This window comes from Phoca vitulina, unplaced genomic scaffold, assembly GCF_004348235.1.
Source record: "Phoca vitulina isolate PV1807 unplaced genomic scaffold, GSC_HSeal_1.0 scaffold2, whole genome shotgun sequence".
NCBI classification, from domain to species: Eukaryota; Metazoa; Chordata; class Mammalia; order Carnivora; family Phocidae; genus Phoca; species Phoca vitulina.
In genome coordinates, this window is record NW_022589705.1 from 91,557,375 (window position 1) to 91,571,021 (window position 13,647).

Sequence of the window (13,647 nt, forward strand, 5' to 3'; positions counted from 1 at the left end):
AGGAAATCATAAACATGCTGTGAATTCCTGGGGCCAAATCCCACCACAGCAGTTAAGAGAGTTTTTGATCATGGACAACTCAGTACGGCTCTTCTCCATCAGTAACAGGAGCTTCCTAAAGTGTAACCTGGAAAAACCAGTTAATTGATCATGGAAGGCACCAGAGAGTTTACACTGAGGTTCTTTATTTCCTACCCTTTCTTTACAAGGGTCCACACAGGGATAACTCCCACATGTGAGTCTCAAGCTCAAACCCCCTCCGGAAATTCAGATTCACATTTCTGACTATAGGACACATGTCCCGGAAGGTCCCAGCAACTCCCTGAGTCAAGGCTTCTCTGTCTGCTATCCTGTCCTCCCGCTGGGTCACCTTCCCTCTCCCATTCACACTGAACAGATATCTGAAACCGGGGGTCTGTGTTCCTGTTTCGAGCGATGCAGCTATGTTCTAGATTTCAGTTTCTAAACGCCCAGAAGACACTTGTTGGTTAATGCACCCAACTAGGCAGACATATGACAGGGGCACATAATGGGCTCTGAATCATAGAATATCTTGCTGCCATAGTGAGGACAGGGGCTGGTGCTAAGCCAGATGGTCCTGGGCAATCCTAAGTCCCTCAGGATCTTTGTCAGCTCAGCCCGAACCTGGGCAAATCTCCCCAGGTGGAGAGCTCCCTGAGGGTCATAACTCTCCAGAGGGGCAGGATAGAGCTCTAGGCGCAGATGGCGCAGCCGGGCGGTGGGGCGCAGCAACCTCCCCACGACGGCCCCAGAGAGGAGGTTCCCACGGACACTGAAGGTCCAGAGCTGGTGACAGTGGCTCAGGGCTGGCAGGACGGCCTCGAGGTGGGCTTCTGTGAGTCCACACAGATCTAAGTCCAGGTCCTGGAGGGTGGCTGCCACTTTCTCTAGCAGAACTTGGAGGGGCTCAGGGCTGAAATAGGTCAGGCTGATGCCATTCAGATCCAGGTCCTTCAGCTGGCTGACGTTGGGGCACCGGGAGAGGTGGGCCAAGTCCGATTCTGTGAGCTGACAGTTTGTTATGGAGAGGGTCTCCAAAGGGGTCTTCAGGCACCTGGGGAGAAACCAAGCAGTTAGGCTTGGGGAACCGGGGTGCAGATGGCCTCAAAGGGGAGACAACTGACTTGTCCAAGGCCAACATGATTGTGACCATCACAATGAAGGTCAGTACCCAGCATCCCAGCCTCATTTTAGGCTGGGGCCTTCCACCTTCCCTTGTGTGACTGGGTCAGGCTCACAAAATTTTTAAAGCTCCCTTTCCTCATCTGTCAAGCAGAGTACAACATACTCTAACTTAACTTATGGAAATGAATGAAGGTAACGGAATGCACTAGAATAGGATCAGTCTGACACAGGGTCTCAATCAAGGGAGGGCATCGATGAATCTTAATATGGACAGAAGGCCATAAATGCTCTCAACTCAGGCTTCCTTCAGGCCATTGCTTGGGCCTTAGGCCCCTGTATCTCTGGCCAGGTGAGGCTAGTGGGAGACAAAGAACAAACCTGGGCAAGATCCCCCAGCCTCAACTGGGGGTGCCAGTCTGCGGGGGCTCACCTACATCCCCGCATCATCAGCACACTTTCTACCACTTTTCACGATTCTTTCTTCTCCCACTCCCTTACCTCCAGAATCGAACATTCCATGTTCATTCCCGGACCTGGAGCACAAAACCTTTTACAGACTCATGCATGTTCATGAAGCTGCTGAGCGCAGGGCTTCTCTTTGGAGATGCTCAGGTCTGCTGTGGTTTCCCCTCTTGAATGCCCTCTTCCCTTTTCCTATTTCCCTAAGTCATTTAAACTTGGACGTCTCTTCCTAAGGAAGAATTCACAAACCCACCCTCACTATATCTGAGCCCCCCTCCAGTGCGTAGCTTCCTGGCAAGGTGTCTCTTTCCATAGCCCCAGACCTTTATGTGGATGGTTGTGTGATACCACACTCAGGATAGAGCAGCAAATGAGACAGTGCACCTGACATCCCAGTCTCGCATTCACTGTGACACCCCCCGGGGTTGCCACCTCCCACCTGAGCATCTGGTCCAGGCGGCCCTCCAGGAAGGAGGGAGGATCCATAGAGAGTTTCTGTAGGTGGTGCAGCCGGAGGAACTGAGAGGTGAATCGGGCGACATGCTGCTTCTCCTCCTTGGAGGGCGTCATGTGGATATGGGAGAGCACGAGTCTCTGCACGTTACTCATCTGGCCCAGGTAAGGAGCAAACATCCCTAGGGTGGACAGCTTCCAAGTGCAGTTCACTTCCACCTCCAGGATACTGTCCAGCTGCACCATATTCAGGACCTTCTTAATATTTTGGATGGGGATTGTAAAAATCTTTAGCTTCTTACAGCACAGGTGGAGTGAACTTCTCTGTGCGGCCCACCTAAGGAGGTAGGTGAGGCATTCATCCTGGGTCCTGTCCCTGAGGCAGAGGTCTATGGACACGACCAAGGGAGCCAAGGGCTACCTCATCCTTACACCATCCTTGGCCACTGGTCCCATCGGTGGGGACACATGGGCCCTGGCTCCAGACCACACTCTCCAGAAGTTCTGACCAGTATTCCGTAAATCCAGCACCTTCAGTTTCCGCCTCATGTGGGGAAAACCGAAGCTTGGCCAAGATGCTTTTAAGATCAGTGTGGATGAGAACATGAGTCTCAATTTAGGCAGTAGTTGGACTTCCCACCTGTGAGAAGACATCAGCTGCTCCCTCGCCCTCTTCCCTCCCTGACTCACTTTTCTCTATCTCCTTTTCCCTTCCATCTCCCCTTGTCTCCACTTCTAGTACCTGGAAGTATCATGGGGAGGAGGCGGGGGGCGTCTTCTCTCAGGCACTCCTGCGTCTTAAGCAGGCCCGTACCTCCAGAAGGCATCTCCCACAGTGAGCTCAGCAATGGCCAAGGCCTCTGAGCACCTTCATTGCCATCATCAGAAGCCTCTCATCCAGCCCTTGACCATCTACTTTCTGTGACCCCAGAGGCTTCTTCCAGGACACCCAGGACCCTCCCAGGCTACGTGGATGAGCCTTACCTGGGGAGAACCTTCTGGGCAAGCAAGACGTCAAGCCCACTGAGCGCTGCTTGTAAGGTCGCCTGGTGAGGAGTCTGCATCAGGCCCCCCAGAGGGAGGCGGGCACAGGGAAAGGCACACACCATCGCTTTCAGGGTCTTGTTGTATCTCCCAGCAAAGGCCACCATGAACAGCAGCAGGAAGAGCTCTGAGGGCAGATACTCCAGAGCAGCAATGGCCAAGGCCTCGTCCTTCAGCAGGCTCTTTCCCGCCAGTTCCAGGAGTCTGGGTAGGGCCTGGATGCTCATCCTGAATCTGCTCTGAAAGGAATCCTGTGGAAATGTCAAGGGAACAAGGCATCCTTCTCAAGCCAAGCCTGGGCATGCCCGTCTCCTCCCCATCCTTCAGATGAACCAACTCAGGGCCAGAGTCACCGCTCTGAAAATGGTAGAAGAGCCTCAGCTTACTCTAGTTCTACTCTGGGCTCTGTGGCCATGCAGCCATCACTCTGCCCCTGCAGAGCATCTCACAAGGACCAGGACAGAGCGTCTCACAAGCACCCAGGAGAAGGAAATGCAGCAACCAACCCATATGGTTCCACCCACCACTTGGCTTGATTCCAGTGTCACTGGGAAGTGGGTACTGAGAAGCCTGGGAGCTGACCCCCACTTTTTGGGGGGGAAATCTTTTAGACCATCACTTTAGGCCCTAAAACAACAGGAATGGGAGTGTCATGTGGCCTAACGCATCCTCAGTTCCCACTGTTAACCCGACTGGGAAACATTAAAGAGATACCTCTAAAATGGGTGCTATTCATTTTCATTTTAAAATTTCTTATTTAAAAGATTTATTTATTTTGGGGGGTGGGCAGAGGATAAGGGACAAGCAGACTCCCCAGTGATTGGAGAGCCCCGCACAGAACTCGATCCCAGGACCCTGAGATCATGACCTAAGCTGAAGGCAGACGCTTAACCAACTGAACCACCCAGGTGCCCCCTCCCTTAAATAAGAAATTGTAAAAACCATGAAACAGTATTATATAGAATTTGGGAGCAGCAATGGAAAATACTGAAGTGTACATTTTCATGCACTATATTAGCATTACCATTTTGGGAAGGAGTTCAGGGGAAGAAATAGTTCGCAGTCAGAATAAAAACTTCTCTCTTAAAAAAATATCATATGGGATGTTTTTAAGATTTTAGTTAAAAAAGCAAAAACTGGTAAAATCACAAAGCCATGAAGTATATGAGTGATAATCTAAGGGCACAAACTGTTTAAAATATCAAAAAATAAAATTCCAAACAGTGAGATGTTTTTCATAAAAAAAAAAAAGTCTGCCTGGTTAAGGCATTAAGAATGACATGAACCAAAGCACAAGATAAAAATGTTTGGGATTTAGGCAAAACCAAAGCCTTAAATCTGTTCATCTAAGAAAGAAAAAGGAAACCTTTGTGCCATCTTGGGCTGCATGTCACCATGCAGGACTGGCTGCCCTAGTTCAGATGGGAATATCCTTTGCTGGGACAGCAACTTACCAGCTCTGACGCAGATGGCCAGGTCCTTAAGCCTCAGACCTGGTGGAGAACCCAGGTGGGTGGCTCCAGGGATGGAGGGCTCTGCATCTCTTCTTTGGTGCCTGAGGCTTTTATACACCTTTCTTATCACTTCTCCCCTACCCCTTTCAACCACCGACTTCCAATTGGAAAACAATACTTAATGAGATTCTTCAATCTCCATCCAGTTAATCCTGATTTGGGTCTTTGCTTTTCTCTAGATTAATTGATTGACTCATATACCTATTCAGGAAGGAGAAAGGATTAGGGAGGGGAAGTCAAGGACTCATTCATTGGTTCGCTCCACAAAAATTGATTGAGTTTCACTGATAGGGTATAGTTGTAGTCCTGGGTGTGAGACAGGGAAGTTCGATCTATTTCTGACATTAGAGAGCAGTCATTGTTGGGGGATCTCTGACCACATTAAAATGATCATGATGTTCCAGGGTTGAAACAGCTTCATGAAGACAGTGGTGTCATCCCCAAAGAAAACAGAAGTCTCTGAATCAAGTTGTCACCTAGGTGTTATGTCAGGTAATATAGCAAATGAGGAGTCCACTCAGGGAGGTGGTGCAGTTGAGGATGTGGCCGGTCCTCCAGGCCATAAGACTCCTCTGAAGGAGATCAAATCAAAGTCACAATGAGAAGTGGGGGTGGGGGCTGGGCAAGGCAGAGTTGGGGGATCCCAATGGGACCCCATGAATAACCCAAGATGGTAAAATATGGATTATTTTCCTTAGGGAGCAAGGAGATTGAAAGACACTTCTCTGGGGAGAGTTGAGACATTAACAAGGGAGTGGTTGAACTAAAGACGATGTCATTCTTGAGGGCAAGAAGGGAGATTCTGCCTTCAGACCCTCCCAGGAGGAAAAAAGTACTTCCCCCAGAAAAATGGAATCAGGGATGCCTGGGTGGCTCAGTCGGTTAAGCGTTTGCCTTCGGTTCAGGACATGATCTCGGGGTCCTGGGATCGAGCCCCGAGTTGGGCTTCCTGCTCAGGGGGTCTGCTTCTCTCTCTCCCTCTCCTCCTCCCCACTGTTCGTTCTCTCTCTCTCTCTCTCAAATAAATAAATAAGATCTTAAAAAAAAAAAAAAAAACCATGGAGCATGGAGACCCTTCCAATGGTATCAGCAGAAATCAAGAAATTCTTCTCAAGCTCTACTGGGCTGTTTTGGAAAATATGACTAGCCACAAGGCACAGATCCAAAGAAGATTCCAGAAAATGCTGGAAAGTGACCCCTTTGGGGTTACAGAGGAGGACCCTGACTCTTCTGGTCTTCCTGGAGGTGTCAGGCTGGTGAAAGGCTCTGGGAACCAGGCCCCACGCAGTGGCTCTCCCCTTTGGTTCTCTTGGCCCAGCCCTTGAGCTGACAAAGTTCTACTGGGATCCAATAAATGTTTTTTCTCTCCCAAGGCAGATCTCTTCTTATCCTGAAATGTCTTGCCTTCTGTGTCTTTTTAAAAGCCCAAATCTCTTTTAACCCTACTTTCCCTCTCCAGTTCCACTTTAGATCCACCAATATCTTGCCCTAAACAAAAGGCTGTTCTCTTTCTTCCTCACCAATACAGATTTGATGGCAAATCACCCTGGGTCCAGACAATTAAGCCCGGGGGACTAGCTTGTAGAAGCATGGGGTGGGGAGGATGTCTGCTGGCTCCCTCCAGGTGGGGTAAGGCCAGAAGAACCAAGAGAAGGGAGAGAAGCAAGAGCAGGGAAAGGCCAGAGGAGCTGGTGCAGAGCCCAGAATGAGACAGAAGGAGGGAAGTGTCAGTTGAGCAGGAGAACAAGTCCTCTGGCTCTCATAGGGCTGTGTCCCTTCAAGGCTGAGACCACCGGGGGCACTATGGGACTGGATTTGGGGGCTGAGAGTTCCCAAAGGCCTGGCTTTGTTTGCACTCACTAGTGAGATTCCAGAGGCAGTCCCCACTCCAAGGGCACAGAATCAGGCCGGGGGAAAGTCCAGAGAGAGAAAATGGCAAGCATCCATTCTGGGTGCAAAGCTGAGGGGCCAGTTGTGGGGGGAGCTAGGTGTTGGCATCAGGCCAAAAATGGGCTGTTCAGTCTCCTCACTCATTATGGTCTCTTTGGACTTGGACAATTTGGCTTTCCAGGAGAAAATGAGACCACATGGGGTCTGGCCCCATGTCCGTGTCAGCCAAGTGACCTTACATCTCCTGCAAGCCAAAGGAAGGTCATGGTCCATGCAAGTAAAACCAAGGCCCAACAGGCTGTTGGTGAGAGAGAACAAAGGTGGAGCCCAGGGAACCCCAGTGGTTTGGGAGGCCCTGGCCTTCCCCTTGTGGGAAAAATCCTCCAATGTCTAGGGCTGAGGACTGCAGGAGCCTGGGGGATGGGGGATTCTGTGAACACATGCGCTGCAAAGTCTTGGCACACTGGATGTTCCCCCAATACCCAATACCTTATACCACCCCCTCACTCCCCTCTCCTTGATTCATTACAAGTGTTTACTTATTCTTTTTATAACTGAAAATGTGTACCCTTTGATCTACATCACCCATTTTTTCCCTCCTCCCCATCCCCTGGCAACCATCATTTTATTCTCTGTTTCTGCAAAATTGGCTTTTTTTGTTTGTTGTTGTTGTTGTTTTTAGATTGCACATATATGTGATGTCATATAGTATTTGTCTTTTTCTGGCTGGCTATAGTTCACTGAACATAATGCCCTCCAGGTTCATCCATGCTGTCCCAAATGACAGGATTTCCTTCTTTGTGATGGCTGCTTGATATTCTATTGAGGACATATATCCCTTTTTTTTTTTCTTTATCCATTCACCTATCAAAGGACATTTAGGTTGCTTCCATATCTTGGCTCTTGTGACTAAAGCTGCCGTGAGAATGGGGTGCTCATATCTCTTTGAGGAGCAAATGTACAGCACGGTGACCCCAGTTAAGAAGACAGTGTTGTATATTTGAAAGTTCCTGGGAGTAGGTCTTTTTTTTCTTAAGATTTTATTTATTTATTTGACAGAGAGAGAGCACAAGCAGGGGGAGCAGCAGGCAAAAGGAGAGGGAAAAGCAGGCTCCCCGCTGAGAGCAGGGAGCCCGATGCGGGGCTCGATCCCAGGACCCCGGGATCATGACCTGAGCCGAAGGCAGACGCTTAACCGACTGAGCCACCCGGGCGCCCTGCTGGGCGTAGGTCTTAAGCATTTCTCACACACACAGAGTTAACTGCGTGAGGGAACAGATGTGTTCATGACTTGATCTTGGTCAACATTGCACATGTAGACCTATATCAATCATCACATTGTTCATTTTAAGTATATACAATTGTATTGGTCGATTGTTCCTCAATTTAAAAAAAAAAAGTCTTTCCTGGATGCCAAGGGTATGCCAACCGCTATTCTGGGTGATGGGGAAACAGCCAACAAATATGGCCCAGTCCAGCTTTCAGCGTTATCTCCTATGTGCAGACCTTACTTTCCATCGAGGCAGACAAAAACAAAAAACAAAAAACTCATCAGCTGAACAGTAAATTAAATGCAGGTAGACCGGACCCCGGTCGCGGCAGTGCAGGATGGTAAAAATGAGTGCAAGCCGAAAGTACAAAGCAGTCCTAATAATCAATGGGAAAAATTATGTTTATCTCATGGCCTTCAAAAATTTTTAAGAACTCTCTTACTGTGGTTATCAATGTACAGAGAAATGAAAAAAAAAACCCAGTAAAACTAATATTTATTTAGTACAGTGTCGTTTAAAACATTGAGAATTAAAGTGCTTTTTTTCCTTGTAAAAAATGTATCAAGAGTAGTTTGAACAGTGATCACCTTCTCATGGCTTCGCTGGGGACAGGGAGCAAGCATCTCCTCTAAGTTTGGTGAATTGTTATACCCCTAACTTTGGCTCAGCCTCCCACATTTGATCTTTTGTGCTTCCAGTGTCATGAAATATCCCCACGAGTTCCGTTAATGTGAAGTTTTTTGCCATGTCACTTCTCCTGGGACATCTCCATCCCTTTCTTCACACACTTTCCTCTGTTATGCATCTCTGAGAGATATGGGAATGTGAGCCTGAGACCAACAGTGGCCCAGGAGGGAGGGGAGCCCTTGACCGGTCCAAGGTCACCCTGCAAGAAAATGGAGGGAGCAGGGTCTGGATATCCGTGCCTTTTGTCCAAACACTATGCCACATGCCTCCCCCCACACACTGGTGCCATTAAGACAAAGGGCGCTGATCAGCAAGTCCCTAGAACAGCGGGAGGAAAATATTCTTACTAGTGTGAGCGTGGTTTCTCTGACCAAACCTGGTTTCTGTGTCCTTCGGGGTGGAAACTCACAGGACCCACAGATCACAGATCATGAGTGGGGTGCACCAGGGAGTCCAGGAGGATTTTGTTCTTGGGCTGGGGAGGGGGCTCTGTGGGGGTCTCAGAGGGCGAGGGGTGAGGCCAGGACCCACTGCAGGGGCCTGCGTTGTGGGAAACCCCTTTCTCTCCACCTGGTCAGGGGTACAGGGGTGGGCCCTGGGTCCTCTCCCATCCCGTGTCCCTCTTCCCCAGAGGACATGCTTAGAGGATAACTGTGGTAGCCTTTGAGGCACCCCAGATCCTACGAGGGTCTGATATCCCTAGACCCAGGCCCAAGGCACTTGGCCGGGAGGGAGGGAGTCCCCCTGGCTCCTTCCCCTCCCCTGAGATCACAGCAGGTTTCCCCTGTCCCTTGCCCTCCTGGGATTCTTTTCTTTTTTTTTTTAAGATTTTATTTATTTATTTGAGAGAGAGAAAATGAGAGATAGAGAGCACGAGAGGGAAGAGGGTCAGAGGGAGAATCAGACTCCCTGCTGAGCAGGGAGCCCGATGCAGGACTCGATCGCGGGACTCCAGGATCATGACCTGAGCCGATGGCAGTCGCTTAACCAACTGAGCCACCCAGGCGCCCACCCTCCTGGAATTCTTGCATCTGGGAGTCAGGCCAGGCTCAGCTAAGGTCCTGGGAGAGGGGGATGAGTGCCGGCCCTCAGGGTCTCAAGTTCAACATTTGACATCATCTCCAAATGTGGGCTTTCACCTAATGGTCTCATAGTCTCCCATTCCAGGTCGTTTTGCTGGACTCCTCAGTGGCACTGGCTGTCCAGGAAGATGGGGACCTTTTGCTTGTCTCTGCCCTGGGACCCACTCCATCCTGGAAGCGTGACTGCCTCTAAGCTGGTCTACGTACATATTTCCATGCAAACGGGGTCCCCTCCAATGGACCCAGCTTCTCACAGAGAGCCGCTGGTAACCCCCATCTTCCTCACCTGGGGACTGCAGACCCCAGCCTCCTCCTGCCTCCTTTCTCCTTGAATCACTCGACAAGCCCTTGTCCCTGAGTGGCTGCTGCCGCGGGTGACACGGTGCCCAGCGAGACAGACACAGCCTCCCGCTCACAGGCTGTCACAAGAAGACCACCGTTGTGAAGTGGCAGGTTGTAGCTGGTTCTCTGAAGAGAACACAGGGGCTGGGATGGAAAACTACAAAGGGGGGGTGTGTCTCACTTGGGTTTTTGGGTTGTCCGAAAGCACCGTTCTTGAGCCAGAGTTGTGTCAAAGAAAACCAGAGACAGACAGAGGTTAGAGGGAAGGCAGATTTTATTCAGGACTGTTGCAATAGGATAGAACAGGACTCTATCCCTAATACAACAGGGACAACTGGGGATTAACAGCCAAGGAGTGCAGGAGATGGGGAGGGGGGCGTGGGGACCAACCTGACAGGCTTCCTGCTGGAGGCAACCCCGGGGTGGGGGGTGATTTTGGTCAGGTATCAAGTAGTGGGGGATTCTTGCTGAACCAACTTAGCAGGGATCTTGCTAAAAACTGGATTTTACAAGCAATGCACAGATGGGCCTAGGAGAAGGTGTAGGAGCCCAGCTAAGGGTTGGTCAAGCGAAGAATGTTTGTCAGTTGAGGGGATTATGTTGGGTCACTGGGAAGACTGCAGATCCCGATGTAGTCAAGGGTGTAGCCAACTTGAGAACAGAAAGAAAGACGCTGAGGCTGGGCAGGGGGCACCGGCAGATCACGTGGGACTCGGAACAAAGAGAGGATCCATGGAAAGATTTCCATGATCTGATTAATGCTTTCATGCTCACCGGGAAGGATGCATGGAGATCAAGCTGTAGGGGAGCAAACTGGTCAGAGCACAGACCAATTCAGTCACTGCAGAGAGACTCAGAGGTAGACACACGTGGACCCCATAGCGCTGGACTTCTATCCTTTAAATGGATCAATTGTGTGGCATGTAAATTATATCCCAATAAAGCTGTTATTTTTTTTAATGCCATGCTTCACACTAAATCTTTTTTGAATTTTGGGAAGACATAACTGCTTTTGATAAAAATATGGCATTCATATTTCATAGGTGATAGGTTGGGTACTGTTATATGTAACTGCATTAATAAACATGTTCTTAACATTTTTCCACTTTAATTAATATGGCAAATATTAATAGACATAACCCCCCTAAGCAAAAGCTCTTTGGGATCTTTGATAAATGTATCAAAGATTATTATTATTATTAAAATGTTAAGGATCTAAAGGAGTGTTGAGACCCAAACTTTGAGAGCTGTTGATCTAGGAAGAAAGTTTACCCAAAAGGGATAGCAGTGATTTCTCCCTAGTGGTGAGGAGTTTCGTGATGGTTCTTTTCTCCTTATATTGTTAGTTAATCTTGTGCACGCCATCCAAAAAAGCTGGTACCATCTGACTCGCAGGGGTCAGCCCCAGCACCAGGCCACATTCTAGCTGCAACTTCTCACTTGGTTGTCTTAGCTTAGACAGCTAAATCGCTCCTAAGTGCAAATATTTGCTTTCATCTCTTCCAGTGTAAAATGTTGTCCCTTTAACTTCTCTTTCCAGTCCAGTGTTGGGCATAATTTCTCAGAATAATTATAATACGAATTGTGAGGTCAGCAACACACAGTGCGCTACAGGCAAAAGGAGTGTGGAGAAATACGGGGTGCGGGGCAAGCAAGAGAGGACTTAGGGTCTGGGGGGCAAGGGTAGGTCCGTCTGGGGCCTCGCTTCTGTGGGACCTGAGGAGCTGGGTTCCACGTTCTGGCTCCCGCCCGGGACCCACACACCCAGCCCCACACCCATCTGTGCGGTGGATTTTTCCTTATCGTGGCCTATGCTCAGGAAGCACCACCAGCAATCAAGTCAGCAAAAGTCACAGGGCCGTGAAAAGTAAAGGCTGTCCCCTGAACTTCCGAGTGGAAAGCACAGGTCCCATGTCCCCATAACTGGCGTTTCCACAGAGACCTCGTGGCAGGTCTCTGCAGGTGGGAGAGACATTCTGGAGGGAAGGAGTTGACTGAGAGCCCACGTTCCCAGGAAGTTCCTTGATAACTGACCCAGACACAGCCCAGTGCCCTGTCCTGCACAGACATGGGCACTGGTCTGATGAGAGGCCCCAGAGGCGAGCTTTCGGCCCATCCTGATGCCACCTGCTCTCCCGTTCCAGCCCCATCTCCAAAACCAGGCGAGTAGGCACCACCCCAGAGAGGACTGTTAGACTCTCCTGTCTCCCACCAACACTCTGGGTCTTCTAAGCTTTTGCTCTTCCAAAATCTTTTCCAAACCTAAAGTGCCCGGTCTTTGCTCACTTACCTCCTCCCTTGGTCTCTCTGTCCAGACGACCTTGGGTCTCCGGCCACCAGGGGGCACTGTGGGCCCAGAGTTAGCTGCAGGGGAGGGTCCCATGGAAGGTGCACCGGTCTCACCTTGAACCTGGGGGAAGCACAGGGACAGAAGTTTGTAAGTAGGGTTGTGACATGACTGATGCAGGTTTCCCCGGTCACCTCCCCTCACTGCTACTGGACTATTGTTCCATGGCGGAGTTAACAGCAAAGCAGAGATAGCAGCCAGGAGACTCTGAGCTCCAAATGGGGGATCCTGGCTTGCACTTGAGTGGCAGTGGGGACGGCTTTGTGGACACCCTAGGTGGAATCAGCAGGATTTGCTTAGAGCGAATGTAGGGTGTGAGGGGGCAAGAGACCCTCTAGAGCTTGGTTGTGACTTTCTGAGATTAAAAGGAACAGGAAGGGAGCAGGTATATAATAAAAAGTAAGAAGTCTGCTGGGCCATGCTAGATTGCCGACGATTACATCACAGGATGAAAAATAAAATCATGTACAGAATAGCATATGCAATAGAATTCTATTCATATAAAACCATATATGTACTTATGCAACGGCTATTTGCAAATGTCTCCCGGACTGATTTTGTATTTTATACCCGGTGGTGGAGGGTTGGAGGGGCAAGGGGGATTCCAGCCCCAGCACGTTCCAAAGCCAAGGCCCCTAACCAATGTCAGTTTCAGGTCTGGAAGAACAGCTAGGTAACCACAGTTCCCCCGCAGTCTGTCCAGAGACCTCAGAGACATCCTGTTTCTCAGCTGGCTGGAACTGGGACCAGGGAGTGAGCCTCACAGGCTTGCAGGCCAACAAGGGTGTGCTCTCAAATTCACGCCTGAATTCTCTGCCCCCACCTTGGGAGCACCCAAACACATAAAACAGTTAATAACAAACATAAAGGAACTAATCAATAATAATACAGTAATAGTAGGGGACTTTAACACCCCACTTACAGCAATGGACAGATCATCTAAAAGGAAACCAACAAAGAAACCATGGCTTTGAATGACACACTGGACCAGATGGATCTAGCAGATATATTCGGAACATCCCATCCTTAAACAGCAGAATACACATTCTTTTCAGGTGAACATGGAACATTCTCCAAAATAGATTACATATTAGGCCCAAAACAGGCCTCAATAAATACAAAAAGATTGAAATCATACCATTAAACTTTTCTGACCACAATACTATGGAACTGGAGGTCAACCACAAGAAAAAATCTGGAAAGACCACGGTTACATGGAGGTTAAACAACATGCTACTAAATGATGAATGGGTCAACCAGGAAATAAAAGAAGAAATAAAAAAAAGTACATGGAAACAAATGAAAATGAAAACAAAGCAGTCCAAAACCTTTGGGATACAGCAAAGGTGGTCCTAAAAGGGAAGCATATAGCAACATAAGGCTACCTCAAGAAGCAAAAAAAATCTGGG

The 13,647-nt window shown here is 49.2% G+C and overlaps 1 protein-coding gene across 1 annotated transcript; it reads right to left on the reverse strand.

The window, feature by feature from the left end:
- Positions 1-501: 501 nt before the first annotated feature.
- LOC116639018 (PRAME family member 8-like) lies at positions 502-3,332 on the reverse strand. Its single transcript, XM_032415146.1, is given in 3 exon segments — positions 502-1,075; positions 2,048-2,605; positions 3,046-3,332. Coding segments are annotated over 3 exon segments (1,419 nt in total).
- Positions 3,333-13,647: the final 10,315 nt, after the last annotated feature.